Source organism: Oncorhynchus mykiss, chromosome 29, assembly GCF_057628025.1.
Source record: "Oncorhynchus mykiss isolate SJ-2025 chromosome 29, ASM5762802v1, whole genome shotgun sequence".
In the NCBI taxonomy this organism is placed as follows: Eukaryota; Metazoa; Chordata; class Actinopteri; order Salmoniformes; family Salmonidae; genus Oncorhynchus; species Oncorhynchus mykiss.
In genome coordinates, this window is record NC_143050.1 from 13,880,541 (window position 1) to 13,898,959 (window position 18,419).

Here is an 18,419-nt window from a genome sequence, read left to right on the forward strand (position 1 = left end):
AAATCATAGTGCAGGGGAAGCTACGGCCAAAATACTGCAGTGCAGATTTGGTTGAATACACAATAATAAAATTCCCAAACATTGCCAATCTAAAGCAGTATAGTGGTGGTAATTAGGCAATGTCAAGGGTATAGCAACGACGCCCAGGAAAGTCATAGAACCCAGGAGAATAGGCTACACTTTTTGATAGACAAAAAATACGACAGCTTGACGGGTATGATGTTACTACAGACGCTTTCTACGTGTAGATGCAGTCTGCCAATGAGGAAATGGCTTTTCAATTAATTCACTGTACGAAAATCACGTGCCTAAAGGTTATCTTGGATGTCATTGGTTACTGTTTGGTTGCTGCTGGTGTCGTATTTGGGCGGAGTGATTGACTTGAATCGACCGAATACATCGACTAGCCTAGCCTGTAGCCCACGCAATCGAAAAGGGTGGGAGTTTGACCTCCTCTCACATTTTGTGCCCTCTAAAAAACTTGGGATTTCAAGGAATTGTGGGTTAACCTATACATTTAACAGAATGGAAGCGTACATATGATTTTCGCACATTATGGACACTTTGGCCGCTATAAAGCTGTAAAAGGTTTATGTACTTCTTTACATAAGTTATATCTTCGGTGCTTCAACAACCAAGCTCATTGACCACGATGCGCAATTCTCTGCGCTTGGTGTCGGGGCGTTGGAATGCCAAGACATCTTGAACCGGTAGGCAAAGACCTTCGGTTAGGGATCAGCCCGTATGGAGAGACCTCTCACTTAGTAGCCTTCAATCTAAGCACCCAGTGTCAAGACGTTGCCGCGACACAGAAGTCCCCGTTTATTCCCCAAGTCTCCGGATACGCAGCTGCGCTCCAAAACCACTACGGCGGTCACTTCGGTTCACATGAATATAGAGCTATTGACTCCATGGATTTTTCGATCAGGTATCGCACTTCAGACATTGTCGATATAGCAACAAGGGATGCTGAGCACGGATTTTTCAGCCGCACCTCAACAGAAAGTTTGCGAATGCCCCTGATGATCTCTGAAAACCCGATGCACCCTCTATTTCCATCTATATACGACCAGAGCGCATCCCCAAATGGATACACAGCGAACCGCAGGGCGCATGTGGGTTCACAGGGAGACATATACGTGGGAGCAGATCCACATCAACCTGTCTCCAGTCCTCACCCACACGTCAGTGCTACCCAGCTTCACTTTGATCCCAATGTGGAGATGGGTGTGAGAGTAGCAACACAGAATGGTAACGGTGCTTTCTTTCGATACATGCGACAGCCCTCTAAGCAGGATGTCACCTGTAAATGGATAGCTGAGAATCAGACAAATCAACCCCAAAAAACGTGCGGCAAGATGTTCTGCTCCTTGTTTGAACTGGTTACGCACGTCTCCATGGATCATGTCGGCGGTCCAGACCAGGGTCATCATACTTGCTTTTGGGAGGATTGTCCGAGAGAAGGCCAATCGTTTAAAGCAAAGTATAAATTAGTCAACCACATTCGTGTACACACTGGAGAAAAGCCATTCAATTGTCCGTTTCATGGTTGTGGGAAAATATTTGCCAGGTCGGAAAATTTGAAAATACATAAAAGGATTCATACAGGTAATGAGCCAGCCCTACATTCTATTAAATCAACAGGCCTAACACAATATGTCATGTGTTATATGAAACTGGTTGAAGTTACAATGCTCTCTGTTTTAAGATTGCTATGGGTCTAACTTTGACTAACTACCAGTCAATAGGCCTATCCAACGGCAATTTTGACGCACAACGCAATTGCAATTTATTAAATTAATTTCTACATTAAAATTACTAATTTTCTTTGGCAGGTGAGAAGCCCTTCAAATGCCATTTCGAAGGCTGTGACAGGCGGTTCGCAAATAGCAGCGACAGAAAAAAACACATGCACGTACATACCTCAGACAAGCCATATATGTGCAAGGTGTGTGACAAGGCCTACACTCATCCCAGCTCTCTGAGGAAACACTCGAAGGCAAGCTATCTTTTCTGGTGAAAAATGCCAGCGTATATGACCTATATTTATATGACGTAGTATATATAAATCAAAGGATTCTACATTGTTATATGTAATTGAAAGAAAACACACAAAATATAGGCTATGGAAAAAACTGAAGGACTCGGCTACATATCCTGTGTTTGTAAATTTGAGCAATCAAAAAATACCCTTTTGAGTTATCACATCTACAATAAATGTTCTCACTTTACAGGTTCACGAATCTCAAAGCTCAGGGACCTCCCCAACAGGAACCTCTGGATATGAGTCATCCACGCCACCTGCTCCGTGTAGACCTATGTCCTCAACCATCGAAGACTTGACAAAACCATCCATGCTGGTCAAGCATCATACGTCAATTATAAAAGAGGATCTCTCATCCAATTTGATTGAATGGTACGTTTGAAACGGTTAGAGTTAACAGTCCAAGTGAGAACACTAAATGTTTATATAATTGCCCACTGGGCACACTGGTTGAATCAACGTTTTTTCCACGTCATTTCAATTAAATTGTGGCTGGTAGGCAGGAATTCAGGCCCATAGCATAGGTTTGCTCAGTTTTCAAGAAAAGTTCAGAAAGCACAGCGTAGGCCTATGCTGAGCTGTAAATGCACCTTCATAAAATGCAGAGCAAATGCAATCAAATTGGAGTGATGTTTGTTCTATAGCCTCCCTAATGTTAGGAAAAGTCTGATCCTTGGAAAATACTGCACATTTACTACTGATTTACAGATGAAAATGTGGCCCACTGCACCAAAGCCTTTACATTCATAGACAGGCCTCCATATAAGCCTATTGATAAATTGACAAATTATTATTTAACCAGGTAGGCCAGTTGAGAACAAGTCTTAATTTACAACTGCGACCTGGCCAAGATAAAGCAAAGCAGTACGACAAAAACAACAACACAGAGTTACACATAAACAAACGTACCAGTTAATAACACAAAATAAAATAAAAATAGAAAAATCTATGTACAGTGTGTGCAAATGTAGAAGAGTAGGTTCATGAATACATGAATGGAAGAAAGACATACGAAATGAATCATCAAAAGCAACATATAGAAACCATAAAGTGCGTAAAAAGAAAGGAAGTAACTTTAGAGAGAAAAAAAGGAAACAGATAAAGGATGAAATTAAGTATTTGAGTAAAACAGTATTTTCATGTGTTGCTAGATTTTAACTCTGATTTCAGAATCAGTTCTAAGACAGAAAAAGATGGGCCTACTGTCATCCACATGGAATGTTGCCTTTTGCAAAGAACAATATAAAAATGTATTTTTTTTAATTTCTCTATCTTAAAATATACTGTTTACAATATAATTCATACAATTGTATTTTTGTTGCAGTTTATTGTAATGTTGTTGTATAAATGTACGGATATAAGTGGTTATATATAAATCAATATGATTTAGGCATGCAGCTTTAGTCAACACTTCAATGAAAAACATGTTTATGGACATTTTGTACCTTTCTATTATGAGTGATGTTGAATCTAATATTTAGATACACTTGTATAGATTTTGGGGCTTTTATTTTTTTAGATGTTGGATTTTGGAGTGGTAGCCTACCCTTTGCTAAATGATTTACAAGATCCAGCATTTGAGGACAAAGTAAAGTTGACAATCCTTTACGGCCCAGAAGACACAAACTATTCTTAAAGTGTTCAGTGGAACATCAAGGAAAATATTTTAAACAGGCAATTTAAATACATCTGGTATATGTTGTTCAGTTAGCCGAACTAGCATCAGATTCAGATATATTTTTGTAATGAAAGCTAAATGTAAAAAAACATAGATCAAGGCAAAGTGAAATAAATAACAGAAAGCATAAAATAAGTTACATAAATCTGACCTATATTCAAAATGTGGCATTTAATTCACAGTTTGTTGATTTGTTGAAATGGATACTATCTATGTACTGCAGTGTATCACAAATTACCATTAAATTGGTAAAACTTTGATTTAGTTTTTCCCTGTTTATTTATCATGATGATGCTGTACATTATGTGTGGATCTGTACACAAATCTGCTCTCAATATAGGCTATTAGATATCATTGGCGTAGCAAATTAACAAATTGTGTTGAAATATCAGTATATCTTTTATCAGATTAACCGTCACGCTACCAACATATTTTACATAATGTACATCGATTACCAACTGGGGTCATTTTGACCCCAAGAAGAAACTATTGAAAAAGGAACAATCACAGTAAAATATCAATTTATTAGTTATCAAAACATCCTTAGACATGTAAATAATGTTATCTGAAACAAAAAATGACCAAAACAGACTGTTATTTTAGCAAAATTACCATTCATTTTCAAATTCTGTCATATGAAAATATGAATGTTTCCTTCATATAATGTGCAGCTTTTTCCCAAAGTGCAATCCACATTAGAACTAAGAAGGTAATTGACCATAATTTGATTGTATCATTACATTTTTCAGAATTCTTAAGTAAATATACATGTTTTTTGGTTAAAACGACTGCCTATTTGAAATATACATAATGATATTTACAAAAAGTGATTCTGATAGACATATATGGCTTAGTTTTCTTTATTTCCTTAACCCACAGCCAGCATTAGCATCGCTGTTGGTGAAACAATGGGAGTGGGATGGGCTATGGCAACATGCTTAAAAAAACATGCCCAAATTATTTTAGTCACTTCAAAGTGACTTAAAAGATTTTGTATACCATTGGCAGATTTTTATATGACCAAAAATAAGGTTTGGTTTTTGTACACAGTCATGAGAGAAGTACGACCTTAGGCGAGTACATGGGGCGTTATATTGCTGCAGGTGATCTGTCTATCTGGTCAAAATCACTATCCTCTCCTGGTATGGATAACATATAATTCTGTCTCCAGAGAAACCTAGATTCAAATAAAGGTAATATAATTGATCATATTATATAGGCGGAATCAGGAGCATTTTTATTGATACAGTTCAAATTAATACAAAAACACTAAACAATGATTTAGATTTATTAAGAACAAGTTGATTGACAAAATCAGGGAAAAATTTGAAGAATTTAATAAACCACCTTCGGACTATGATGTTTAAAAAAAATGCCTCTGGGGTCAAAATGACCCCAGTCGGTAGCTTGAGGGTTAATAAAATGCCTTGTGATGATAAGCATGGTGGCAGAGAGAACCTATATTTAAACCCATGCACTGCACCACTCATATATTGTCTTTTGCAGGTATTTACTTTACTGTGCGCCATGAACGGGCACACAACACTCCTCACCTTTTCAGCCTACCCTTCAGCTCTATTAGTCTATATCTGCTGGCTTAGCTAGGAGTACGTTCTAAGAGGATCAACCATAAGCAGTTTCCAACGGCCCTTTGTCACGCAAATGTCTGTGTCATCTTTGTGAGAGTCTGGTCCTGTGTTGTTTTCTACGGAGAGCCATGTCAACTGACTTCCGGTCGGCTCTAGCCCTGCTTATTGGTAGATACCCTCACCAATATCAAGTACTCCCCTCAGTAATATCACACCAATTTGGTTGTCATATTTTTAACAGAGATTTTTTTTTTCAAAATGCCCCCCAATCTTCATCTTCCCTGTTCTCCACCTTCCTCTTCACCACAATCATCCTCTTTGCCCTCCGTAGCACCCTTCTGAGGACACCCGTCATATGAGCGGAGCCATCAGCCATGGTGGTGGTAGTGGTGACAGGCTGGAGCCTGCAGTAATTGTGCCCCTGCTGAGATGCTGGCCTGTCTGGGATCAGGGCCCAGCAGGAGGGGGGGCCCAGCCCCGCAGCCATGGGAACAGCCAGGGGAGGAGGAGGAGCCTAACCTGTCAGAGATTTAGACCTACTGGTTGATCTCCTATCCCACATACTCACTCAGCTGAACAAAAATTAATCTTCCACCTCTTTGGACAATTTGGGAGAGGAGAAACTGATGAACAAACATAAATTCCACCTACAATTGGGGTTGATAAGGAGAGGAGGGAAGTTAGAAGTTACCTTGTGTTCACAAAACCGTTTATAGTCAGTCTCCTTTAAGTAGATTATCATAAGAGATATGAGACTGAGAAACAGAAACTATTTGTAGAAGATATATAGGTAATCATCAGATGTTTATTAGCAAAAATCTGTCGCTACAATTTTCTGATTCCAGTCAGTCCTTTTCTCTGTATGTGTGTGCGCGCCGGGCGTGCATGCATGCGTGTGTGTCTACTCCCATTCATTACTTTTTTCCCCCAGCAGTCTCTCCTCTCAGTGCCAGACCAAGCTTCTTGCCCAGTAGGGTACACATCTACCCCTGATCACCTGCTGGGCTCAGAGCCCGGCCCCAAGCATGACTCTCTCCATCTCCTTCGCTGTCCTCTCCATTCCCTCTACAGACTTTTGCTTTGTTCCCTATTTTTGTCCACTTTCTTATCTTTACATTTAGGTCATTATTGTCAGCCCCTCTTACAGTATGTGTATGCAGAAAGCAGAGGAAGACTCACCCACAGGACTTTCAATTAAAAAGGGGGTGGAGACATCCTGAATCATATGGGTTTGAAGTGGCTTAACTCTAGTGACCTCCCAATGGGTTATATTTGTGAGGTGTGGTATTGAAGAGAAAAAAAACAAGTTGGGCTAATGGTGCCATCCAGTTAACTTTTAGAATTCTAGTCATTCAGTTAAATAGCGTTAAATATTCCTCATGTAATGTTAATGAGGAGCTAACATGGCTGCCATAGAATGTTGAAGTGTCATGCAAATGCATCATAATGCAGAAACCACATTGGCCCAAGTCTCTAAATATATATACTGAACAAAAATATAAACCCAACATGTATTTGTCCCTTTTGTGGAAAAAAAACTCATTCTGATTGGCTGGGCCCTGGCTCCCTAGGAAATGGGCCTGTGCCCTCCCAGGCCCACCCATGGCTGCGTCCCTGCCCAGTCATGTGAAATCCATAGATTAGGGCCTAATGCATTTATTTCTATTGACTGGTTTCCTTATATGAACAGTAACAGTGAAATCGTTGCATGTTGCATTTCTATTTTTGTTCAGTGTACATGGCCCTGGTGCCATCTAGTGGTAAAGAGGAGATACATTAAACAGCCTTTCAACAGGGTGGTGGTCAAAAATAATACTGAATCTTCCCTTAGCTTTCTAAAACATCTTTATTGAACAGTTCACTACATCAATAATAACCTAATGTCAAAGTCAGAAGAGCCTCCTAATAATGTGACAACCATCTTGGTGATTTTCGACATGAATAGCATTGTGAATGTTACTGTGTTTGAACATGCATACACAAAAAAGCATCAGATTTATAGTAACATTTGAAAGAGAGAACCCATCATGATGAATGGGCTTTTTTCTCTGATTCTACACAGGAAAACAGCCGGTCAAGTTCTGCAGACACATCAATTCACAGACTGCTTGATACACAGATGATATCACAGAAATATAATTATATTTCTATCAATGATATACAAGAGATCTTCCATCTGCTGGGTACAAGGGGCTGGGCTAACTAAGAAAGATTAATGTTTAGCAGGCTGCTAAAACAGGACACATTCAGCCACAGGGGGAAGGGAAAGGTTGCTGCAACGTAGCTACTGTTACATTATGATGGCAACTCTAAATGGCATTTACACATCCAGGTGACAACACATAATCTAATGAAAATAGAGATAGTTTGTTACTGTAAGTTCACAGCAGCCTAGACAACCTCTTATCATATCATATTTCAGTGTGGGCACCATGTGTCTTGGCTCCTGTGAGCAGGTGAGTGGACTCTTGGCCAAAAATACCCCAGCTCCTAAGGAGGTGTAGTGCACAACCAGGTTGTCAGGTTTCTCTCTCTGCTGAGACCTAGAGTGTGGTCCCACTACTGTCCAGGGGCTTGCATGTTCCAGGGAATGTACCAGGCTCCTCTTGGGCAAGGGGAGTTGACGTTAGGGCCAGTGACTCGGCTGCTGGGCAGGGTGCAGAGGGTGTGGCTGCCAGTTGGCTCTGACCCACAGCTCATGAAGGCCAGGAAGCACCTGTAAAACTGTGACACGTGACATCGTCAATGCAATATATCCTGTGTGATAATGGAGTACTGATGTAAAAGTTTCAATTTCATCATCAAACCATTGACAGGTAAGAACAATGGCCAGTGTGTGTGCCACTGACAGGCTGTTACCTGGTTGTTTAACAGGATATATATGATAGGGTTGAGAAACGTGCTACTTTTGGCGAGGATGGAGGGGACAATGCTTGTTGTGGGGCCGACCAGGCCAACCTGGCCGAAAGTGGCTAGCAGAGCTACCACCCCGTAGGGCATCCAGCACAGCAGGTAGCAGGACACCATGGAGACAACCATCACCAACACATGGGTCTCCCGCCGATGTGCAGACAACTGGTTGGTTTTGGCTACCTGAGGAGATATGACATTTTATAATATATGCCATTTAGCAGACACTTTTATTCAAAGCGACTTTCAGTCATACACTGTTCATACATTGGATATACAGGTGGTTCCAGGAATCAGCCCACTGTCCTGGCGTTGCAAGTGCAATGCTCTACCAATGGAGCTACAGACACATAGGACTATTTTATTCAAGTTACTTACGCTGACTAATTTCTCCAATCAAACCCACAACCAATCGCTTCACTACCATCTAAGGAAGGCCACTACCATCTGAAGGCCACTACCATCTAAAGAAGGCCACTACCATCTGAAGAAGGCCACTACCATCTGAAGAAGGCCACTACCATCTGAAGAAGGCCACTACCATCTAAAGAAGGCCACTACCATCTAAAGAAGGCCACTACCATCTAAAGAAGGCCACTACCATCTAAAGAAGGCCACTACCATCTAAAGAAGGCCACTACCATCTAAAGAAGGCCACTACCATCTGAAGAAGGCCACTACCATCTAAAGAAGGCCACTACCATCTAAAGAAGGCCACTACCATCTAAAGAAGGCCACTACCATCTAAAGAAGGCCACTACCATCTAAAGAAGGCCACTACCATCTAAAGAAGGCCACTACCATCTAAAGGCCACTACCATCTAAAGAAGGCCACTACCATCGAAAGGTCACTACCATCGAAAGGTCACTACCATCGAAAGGTCACTACCATCTGAAGAATGCCACTACCATCTAAAGAAGGCCCCTACCATCTAAAGAAGGCCACTACCATCTAAAGAAGGCCACTACCATCTAAAGAAGGCCACTACCATCTAAAGAAGGCCACTACCATCTGAAGAAGGTCACTACCATCTGAAGAAGGCCACTACCATCTAAAGAAGGCCACTACCATCTAAAGAAGGCCCCTACCATCTAAAGAAGGCCACTACCATCTAAAGAAGGCCACTACCATCTAAAGAAGGCCACTACCATCTAAAGAAGGCCACTACCATCTAAAGAAGGCCACTACCATCTAAAGAAGGCCACTACCATCTAAAGAAGGCCACTACCATCTGAAGAAGGCCACTACCATCTAAAGAAGGCCACTACCATCTAAAGAAGGCCACTACCATCTAAAGAAGGCCACTACCATCTAAAGAAGGCCACTACCATCGAAAGGTCACTACCATCGAAAGGTCACTACCATCGAAAGGTCACTACCATCTGAAGAATGCCACTACCATCTAAAGAAGGCCCCTACCATCTAAAGGCCACTACCATCTAAAGAAGGCCACTACCATCTAAAGGCCACTACCATCTAAAGAAGGCCACTACCATCGAAAGGTCACTACCATCTGAAGAATGCCACTACCATCTAAAGAAGGCCCCTACCATCTAAAGAAGGCCACTACCATCTAAAGAAGGCCACTACCATCTAAAGAAGGCCACTACCATCTAAAGAAGGCCACTACCATCTAAAGAAGGCCCCTACCATCTAAAGAAGGCCCCTACCATCTAAAGGTCACTACCATCTGAAGAGGCATTGATAAACCCCCATCAATTGCAATTTAGAAACTCTGATGTATAATATCTAGTAACTAATTTTGTTGCATGTTTCGTACAATAAAAAAAAACATGTCTGAAACTAAGATATCAAAGTAAAATAAATCTCAATTAAAAGTAATCTCTCATCTGAATAATGGGGGGGGGGGGGGGGGTCAACATCCTTATGTACTGTAGATTATTGTTGTTATTCAAACTCGTTGTGTCAGCCACCTACAGTGCAGTCATGCGGTCATTATAGACTCCTTATTTGTCGAAGCTGTGTTGAAGACCTCCTAATCTAATGCATAAAACCACAGTAGGTCTACAGTGTATAATAAGCATGGAAAAACTGATGCTCAAAATCATACGCAGTATCACGCCTACTCCCACTCCCCCTCTCTGGCACTCGAAGGCGCTAGGCGGCCCATCATTACGCACACCTGTCACCATCGTTACGTGCATCAGTGATTCACGAGACTCACCTGGTCTCTATTACTTTATTGATTGCCTCCCCTATATCTGTCCTGACAGAATGCAGACACCAATATTGGAAGCATCAGGGAGTTTTTTTTTGGGGGGGGGGGGGGGGTGACGTCGGGTCCGGGTGCCCCTGCCTAAGGAACCGCAGGTGTCTCAGCTGGCTCGTCTGGCTTCCATGCCTTAGCTGGCTCGAGAGGTTTCCTTGCCTCGGTTGGCTCGGCAGGCTCCCATCCCATGTCATGCCTCAGCCGGCTCGTCGGGCTCCCACGCCTCGGCTCCTCCACTGGTCGGCTCCCTCGCCTCGTACGCCTCGTCACGCCTCGGCCGGCTCTTACGCCTCGGCCGGCTCTTACGCCTCGGCCACCTCGTCACGCCTCGGCCACCTCGGCCGGCTCCCACGCCTCATCACGCCTCGGCCACCTCGTCACACTTCGGCCGGCTCCCACGCCTCGGCGCCAGGCAGCCCATCATTACACACACCTGTCACCATCATTACGCTCATAAGCACTTCCTGAGACTCACCTGGACTCTATTACTTTATTGATTGCCTCGCCTATATCTGTCCTCACACCCAGGGCATGCATTTGTGGCCCAACACTCAGGAAATGTGTTCCTAAATGAACACAGGGAAAATCTATCTGAATGAAAGGAGAGTGAATAAGGAGTTATGTTTATGTTAGGGCATAATACAGGCAATGTGGGTATATGTCCCACTACTGCACTAGTGGCAAGGGGGACTAGCCAGCCTGCCTCACCTTCAGAGTGACTGCAGACCTTCAAGTTGGCAGAACTGAGCATGAATGATGGTGGCCCACTGGAATTGCACAGCTGTCTCAACATGATAAATGGTTTCACTGTGTTGAATGTGTAGTGTTAAGGATTTCCAAAGGGGGCATTTTATTGCTATTATCTTTAGTTAAGGTCTGCTGTACATCTCACAGATTTAGGACATACATTGTGACATTTCCACTTCCTGCTTTTTCAATTATTGTCACGGTCTTGCATATTTCACCATAGTTTATCCTCCCTTGTATTATTACCAAAACACATTAGGATCTGAGCAGTCTGTTGGGAGTGGTCCATGGCAGGGCCATGGCAGGTGGATGGCTCTGTGTGGAGGGAGGTGAAAGATGCTTTAGGAGAGACTGATGCTGCCATCAGAGAAGGAAGAAGATGTTTACTGAAGATGTTTACTCAGAGCAACAAAGCTATAAAAAAGCCTTCAGCACATCATTCACTTCCTTTGTAAGACAAACAGTTGAGACACATAACCAACTTTGACGTGATCATCATTGTTGCCATCTTCATGTACAAGCATGCCCTCCAATCATCACCAAAATACTCACCATCATCAATATAAATCGGTTTTAGCATTAACCAATCACACTGACTCACCCGACGGATGAAAAAGATGATCTTCCCATAGCAGATGACCATGAGCAGCAGGGGAAGCAGGAGGCAGAAGATGAAGAGGCAGGTGACATAGGAGATGTTCCCAGAAGAGCGCTGGTGCCACTGCACTGAGCATATGGTGCCTGGGCCCTCAGGACCGTAGCTGCTCCAGCCAAAGAAAGGTGGCATTGTCCACACCAAGGAGTAGAGCCAGGCTCCCCCGATGGCCAGCCAGGCCTTCTTGTAGTCAGACGGGTCAGCCTTTGTGTAAGACAATATCGTGGAGTAGCGCTCGTAGGACAGGACGGCCAGAGATGCTAGAGAAACGATGCCTGCACAGAGAAATGGATGGAGGTGCCCCAGTTTCTGTGCGTTAGAGATGTATAAGATAAACATGAAGTGTCTCCTCTCTAATGGGAGTTTGAGTCAGAGCTTCCTGGGCGTTAAAGAGGAGACACGGCATACTCATCGTAGACATACCTAACACACAGATAGTGAGTGAGTGTGGAGGTAGAGTAGTAGCTGTGGTGAGAATAACAGAGGAAGCAAAAGTTTCCACATTGTAAACCATAACTCACAGCATTGCAGTTAGAACCTATAACATACATTACTCTGCCTCCAGATGTCAGCCTTTTAATCCACAATCTAAATCGTGGACAAGAAGTCTACTCCGCTTGGTATATGAAAGGCATGCAGAGCATACAAGAGGGCAATTTATATAATTTCTGCTGTGGACAAAAATCCAGCTCATGAATAAGATGTAGGTATTATTCTACTGGTCAGCAGACACCGTAACCAAGGTGACAGTTTGTATATTGTTGAGCCAGGGACAAGATACAGTGAAAGCTTACATAAGAATAAAATACTAACAGTCATCAAGAAACACTGGTTTGACTTGAAAGTTTGACTCAAAATGTGTCTCTTTACCAGTCAAACTGACTGTGTAGCGAGTTTCAGAGATCAAACATGTTATTTGCTTATTTACTGTTAATTCAAGACTAGGATGCATGTGGTATGTATCTCTCACACAGGACGGAGAGCATGGCGCGAGAGGACCTGTTGAAACATGAGATTGACATGCAAGTTTCTTCCTCGGTTTTCAGTATCTCTAAAACTTTACCATTATGAAAAGGATAGGAAGCGTATAGGTTATCAAGCCAACTAACCGAAAAGCGTGTTGGCGAAACCGTACCACTTGCACCCTTGGTCTCCGATGAGCCATCTGCCGTAGAGGCTCGCAGCAAAACTGAAGGGAGTTCCAAAGATACACACCAGCATGTCACTCACGCTGATGTTGAGCAGGATGAGGTTGATGGGCGTCCTCAGCACCTGGAACCGTGCGAAGAGGAGAAGGACGAAGAAATTGCTGATGAATCCTAATAATAAAATGACACCGAGGAATACTGCAACCACTGTGTGCCCTGTCCTGCTGAGCTCGGACTTCTCGCTGTATACGAGAGAGTCACGGACACTGTCGTTCACGTTGGGGTTCATCGCGGAACTGTCCTCGGTACTGAAATTGAAGTTGCGGCTTTCAACAACTATTGTAGCGCCTTGCGGAGTCAATGGTGGTGGATGAGACATTTCAAGGGGCCGGGGAAGATTGTTCTGGACCTTAACTCTCACTCACACGTTGTCAGTGCAGACATGGGCAATACATCTTAGACTCGCCTGCAGATTTCAGTTTCCACTGCTCTCGCACTCGCTTGCAGGCTATCGACGAATCGGCCCCAGACGGCTCAACGCCAACTCTTTATTTATCTCCCATTCCCATTGGGTTTTTTCTTAGTTTTAATTGAATGTGCTACGCGATGAGGAAGTCGGCGAAACACTAAAATAGTTGAATTAACCAACAAGGGTAGACTATGGCTAATAGACTCATGTAATTAGATAAGCACCCACACCAGTCTCTGTTCAATGAATACAAAGCACACTGGCGTAACACAATGAGTGCTTTACACAGACAGGCCAATTACAATAGTTGTCCACTAATTAGTATTTTGACCAATCAGATCAGCTCTTTTGCCAATAATTGGGCAAAGGGTCAGAATTGATCGCAGCCAAACACTTGAGTTGCATTTTTTAGGACAATTGCCCCCTCAACATACTGTACTTTCAGACTGCTTCATTAATGCACAGTGTGCAGAGCCATGGTCCATGACTGAATACAATAGGTTCTGTTGAGTGGCTAGTATGCTATTAGTCAAAACAACCTGCTCACTTGTATATGCCATACTGTTCACTGTTAGATAATGTTACACCAATGTTCTGGTAAATATTGAAATAGCTGCATGAAGATCTGGAGCCCAAGGCTTATATTTAAATTGAGCTTTTCTTCCTGTGGTTGAAAGGGCCATGATATTGTTCCATCCCAGGGGGTCATCTCACTTCCCCCATACAGAGACACACAGAACTGCATTTCAGCGTAAACAGGTGCTATTAGCCTATAGCTTTGAGTATGTTGGTCATCTAAAGAGTAAAGAAAGCATGTATTTACAGAGCCCGAGAGTGTGGAAATTGGACTGCTCAAAAGCTTTTCAGATCGTTATCTGTGATTATTCGAGCCATAACTCTCTCAAGCTGTATCCAAAGGTTGGGATGTAACCCTTGGAGAGATATTTTGATCTCATCAGTCTCAGCAGTCTATAAGACTCAGCAAAGTGCTCCCATTGAGGGAGCAATCCTAAATAGGCCGGATGTCACACTGGAGCAGCTTCTAGATCACCTCTCTACTTTGTTCTTCCTCTGTGGTAATGAATTGTAAATCAAATAACATTTTATTGGTTGCATATGTAGCCAATGTGAAATGGCTAGCTAGGTAGCGGTGGTGCACGCTAGTGGCGTTTCAATCGGTGACGTCACTTGCTCTGAGACCTTGAAGTAGTGGTTCCCCTTGCTCTGCAAGGGCCGTGGCTTTTGTGGAGCGATGGGTAACGATGCTTTGAGGGTGACTGTTGACGTGTGCAGAGCGTCCCTGGTTCGCGCCCAGGTCGAGGGGACGGACGTAAAGTCTATACTGTTACACATACACATATTTAGCAGATGTTATTGTGGGTGTAGGGAAATGTGTGTGTTCCTAGCTCCAACAGCGCAATAATATCTCACAATACACACCAATCTAAAAGTAAAATAATGGAATTAAGGAATATAGAAATATTTTGACCAGCAATGTCAGATTCCGGAGTGTGTGTGTATGTATGTATACACACACGCCAGAATATATATATATATATATATACACACACTACAGTTCAAAAGTTTGGGGTCACTTAGAAATGTCATTGTTGTCCATGAAAACATACATGAAATTAATTGAAAAATGAATAGGAAATGTAGTCAAGACATTGACAAGGTTATGGGCACTTCTTACGTACCATACGGTCAAGTTGCTCCACAACAGCTCAATAAGGGTTGAGATCTGGTGACTGTGCTGGCCACTCTATTGTAGACAGAATACCAGCTGACTGCTTCTTCCCTAAATAGTTATTGCATAGTTTGGAGCTGTGCTTTGGGTCATTGTCCTGTTGTAGGAGGAAATTGGCTCCAATTACCGCAGTCCACAGGGTATGGCATGGCGTTGCAAACTGGGGTGAGAGCCTTCCTTCTGGAAGATCCCTTTTACCCTGTACAAATCTCCCACTTTACCACCACCAAAGCACCCCAGACCATCACATTGCCTCCACCATGCTTGACAGACGGCGTGAAGCACTCCTCCAGCATATTTTCAGTTTTTCTGCATCTCACGAATGTTCTTCTTTGTGATCCGAACACCTCAAACTTAGATTTGTCTGTCCATAACACTTTTTCCCAATCTTCCTCTGTCCAGAAGAAGAGACATGCTTGGGTCAAGAACCACAAGCAATGGACATTAGACTGGTGGAAATCTGTAATTTGGTATAACATATATTTTGATTTGTTTAATACTTTTTGGGTTACTACATGATGTCTTCACTATTATTCTACAATGTAGAAAAAAATTAAGAAAAATCCATGAATAAGTCAGTGTCCAAACTTTTGACTGGTACTGTATATATCTTGTATTTTTATGTGCACTGTGTCATCATGCAACAAGTCAATTTGATGGTAACAACTCTGGTGGGAAAAATCTATTTTTTTTAATGCAGAATTTTGAAAATGTCTATGAAAATCTGTCACCAATTGGATGGAAACCTAGATACAGAGATCTCTTCTTCTAGTCATGAGCTAGCTTTCCATCCAATTGGTGACAGATTTTCATGGAAATATAAAAAAATATGCATAAATCAAATATGCACATTTCCCATTGACTTGTTGCAGATAAAACTCAGTGTGTGATGACATAGTGCACACAAAATGTACTTTTTCGCTTACCATATGTTTTCATGTGCCTAATACAAATCTAATTTTCAACTCTACCAATAGTTTTGTCACAAACTGTTTTGTTAAATAGCGGATGTGCCTACTCTGGTCTTGGCACTTGCTCTCTAGCCCAGGGTTTCCTAAACTTGGTCCTGGGCCCCCGGGTGCACGTTTAGATTTTTGCCCTAGCACTACACAGCTGATTCAAATAATCAATGATTGATGACGAACCCTGCTCTAGCCAACAGCTTGCAGATACAGTGCGGGTCAGCTCTGCGGCACAGGTGTCAAACTCATTCCATAAAGGGCTGAGTGGCTGTGGGTTTTCGTACTTTGTACTTAATTGATGAATTAAGGTCACTAATTAGTAAGGAACTCTCACCTGGTTGTCTAGGTCTTAATTGAACGGAAAAACTAAAAACCTGCAGTAACCAATTATTATGGGATGCTGTCCCTTCAAGTAACCATTGCAAATCCAGAATCATGATTTACTAATATATACAGTATATATATATATATATATATATATATATATATATGTTATTCCTCTTAGATTATCTTTAATATAGACATGGATAATGCCTAATAAGCCGAACAGACGCTGCTATAGTTCCTAAAACAAAATTATTTTCAGCAAACTTAACATGTGTAAATATTTGTATGAACATAACAAGATTCAACAACTGAGACATAAACTGAACAAGTTCCACAGACATGTGACTAACAGAAATGGAATAATGTGTCCCTGAACAAAGGGGGGGTCAAAATCAAAAGTAACAGTCAGTATATGGTGTGGCCACCAGCTGTATTAAGTACTGCAGTGCATCTCCTCCTTATGGACTGCACTAGATTTGCCAGTTCTTCCTGTGAGATGTCACCCCACTCTTCCACCAAGTCATCTGCAAGTTAGATCCAACAGGTCACAGACGTGCTCAATGGGATTGAGATCCAGGCTCTTTGCTGGCCATGGCAGAACACTGAAATTCCTGTCTTGCAGGAAATCCCACACAGAACAAGCAGTATGGCTGGTGGCATTGTCATGCTGGAGGGTCATGTCAGGATGAGTCAGCAGGAAGGGTACCACATGAGGGAGGAGGATGTCTTCCCTGTAACGCACAGCGTTGAGATTGCCTGCAATGACAGCAAGCTCAGTCCGATGATGCTGTGACACACCACCCCAGACCATCTCCAAATCGATCCCGCTCCAGAGTACAGGCCTCGGTGTAACGCTCATTCCTTTGACGATAAACGGGAATCCGACCCTTGGTGAGACAAAACCTCAACTTGTTAGTGAAGAGCACTTTTTGCCAGTCCTGTCAGGTCCAACGACGGTGGGTTTGTGCCCATAGGCAATGTTTTTGCCGGTGATGTCTGGTGAGGACCTGCCTACAACAGGCCTACAAGCCCTCAGTCCAGCTTCTCTCAGCCTATTGCGAACAATCTGAGCACTGATGGAGGGATTGTGCGTTCTTGGTGGAACTCAGTTCCAGGATGGCAGTTGTTGTTGCCATCCTGTACCTTTCCCGCAGGTGTGAGGTTCGAATGTACCGATCCTGTGCAGGTGTTGTTACATGTGGTCTGCCTCTGTGAGGACGATCAGCTGTCCGTCCTGTCTCCCTGTAGCGCTGTCTTAGGCGTCTCACTGCAATTTATTGCCCTGGCCACATCTGCAGTCCTCTTGCCTCCTTGCAGCATGCCTAAGGCACGTTCACACAGATGAGCAGGGACCCTGGGCATCTTTCTTTGGGTGTATTTCAGTCAGTAGAAAGGCCTCTTTAGTGTCCTAAGTTTTCTGTGACCTTAATTGCCTACCGTCTGTAAGCTGTTAGTGTCTTAACGACCTTTCCACAGGTGCATGTTAATGAATTATTTATGGTTCATTGAACAAGCATTACAATGAAGATCTGTGAAGTTATTTGGACTTTTACAAATTATCTTTGAAAGACAGGGTCCTAAAAAAGGGACGTTACTTTTTTTGCTGAGTTTAGTTATTGTCTGACTTAAAGTCATGTATTCCCCATTCCCCACAGAGCATGCAGAAATGACGGACAATAAGGCACTTCCCGGGTGTCAGTATCACATTGTCCCCCTCCCCAGTAGGTCTGGGGGCAATGTGTTTGAGGAAAAGGAACTCACGTTTCACACTTAGTTCCCCTGTCCTCTTTTCTTCATTAACCTTGCAGGACTGTGACGCAGGATTCCATGTGGGCTCACATCTAATCAAAAGTATTGAGGAATAGACACTTTCACGCTACTGTAATTGGTTGGCATTCTGAAATACTTG

At 42.7% G+C, this 18,419-nt stretch overlaps 2 protein-coding genes across 2 annotated transcripts; one reads left to right on the top strand and one right to left on the bottom strand.

Moving 5' to 3' along the window:
* The first annotated feature begins 362 nt into the window (after positions 1–362).
* Positions 363–2,920, top strand: LOC110510135 (zinc finger protein ZIC 3-like). The gene is made up of 2 exons (XM_090227387.1): positions 363–1,608; positions 1,836–2,920. Exons 1-2 carry the CDS (start codon positions 690–692, stop codon positions 2,018–2,020), a joined length of 1,104 nt encoding a protein of 367 aa, XP_090083513.1. The 5' UTR covers positions 363–689; the 3' UTR covers positions 2,021–2,920.
* A 4,221-nt stretch (positions 2,921–7,141) lies between these two features.
* Positions 7,142–13,473, bottom strand: LOC110510136 (pinopsin-like). The gene is made up of 4 exons (XM_021591483.3): positions 12,964–13,473; positions 11,801–12,129; positions 8,171–8,404; positions 7,142–8,035 (listed from the first exon to the last, which is right to left on the bottom strand). The coding sequence occupies exons 1-4, from the start codon at positions 13,379–13,381 to the stop codon at positions 7,871–7,873; spliced, it is 1,146 nt and encodes a 381-aa protein (XP_021447158.3). The 5' UTR covers positions 13,382–13,473; the 3' UTR covers positions 7,142–7,870.
* Between the last annotated feature and the right edge of the window lie 4,946 nt (positions 13,474–18,419).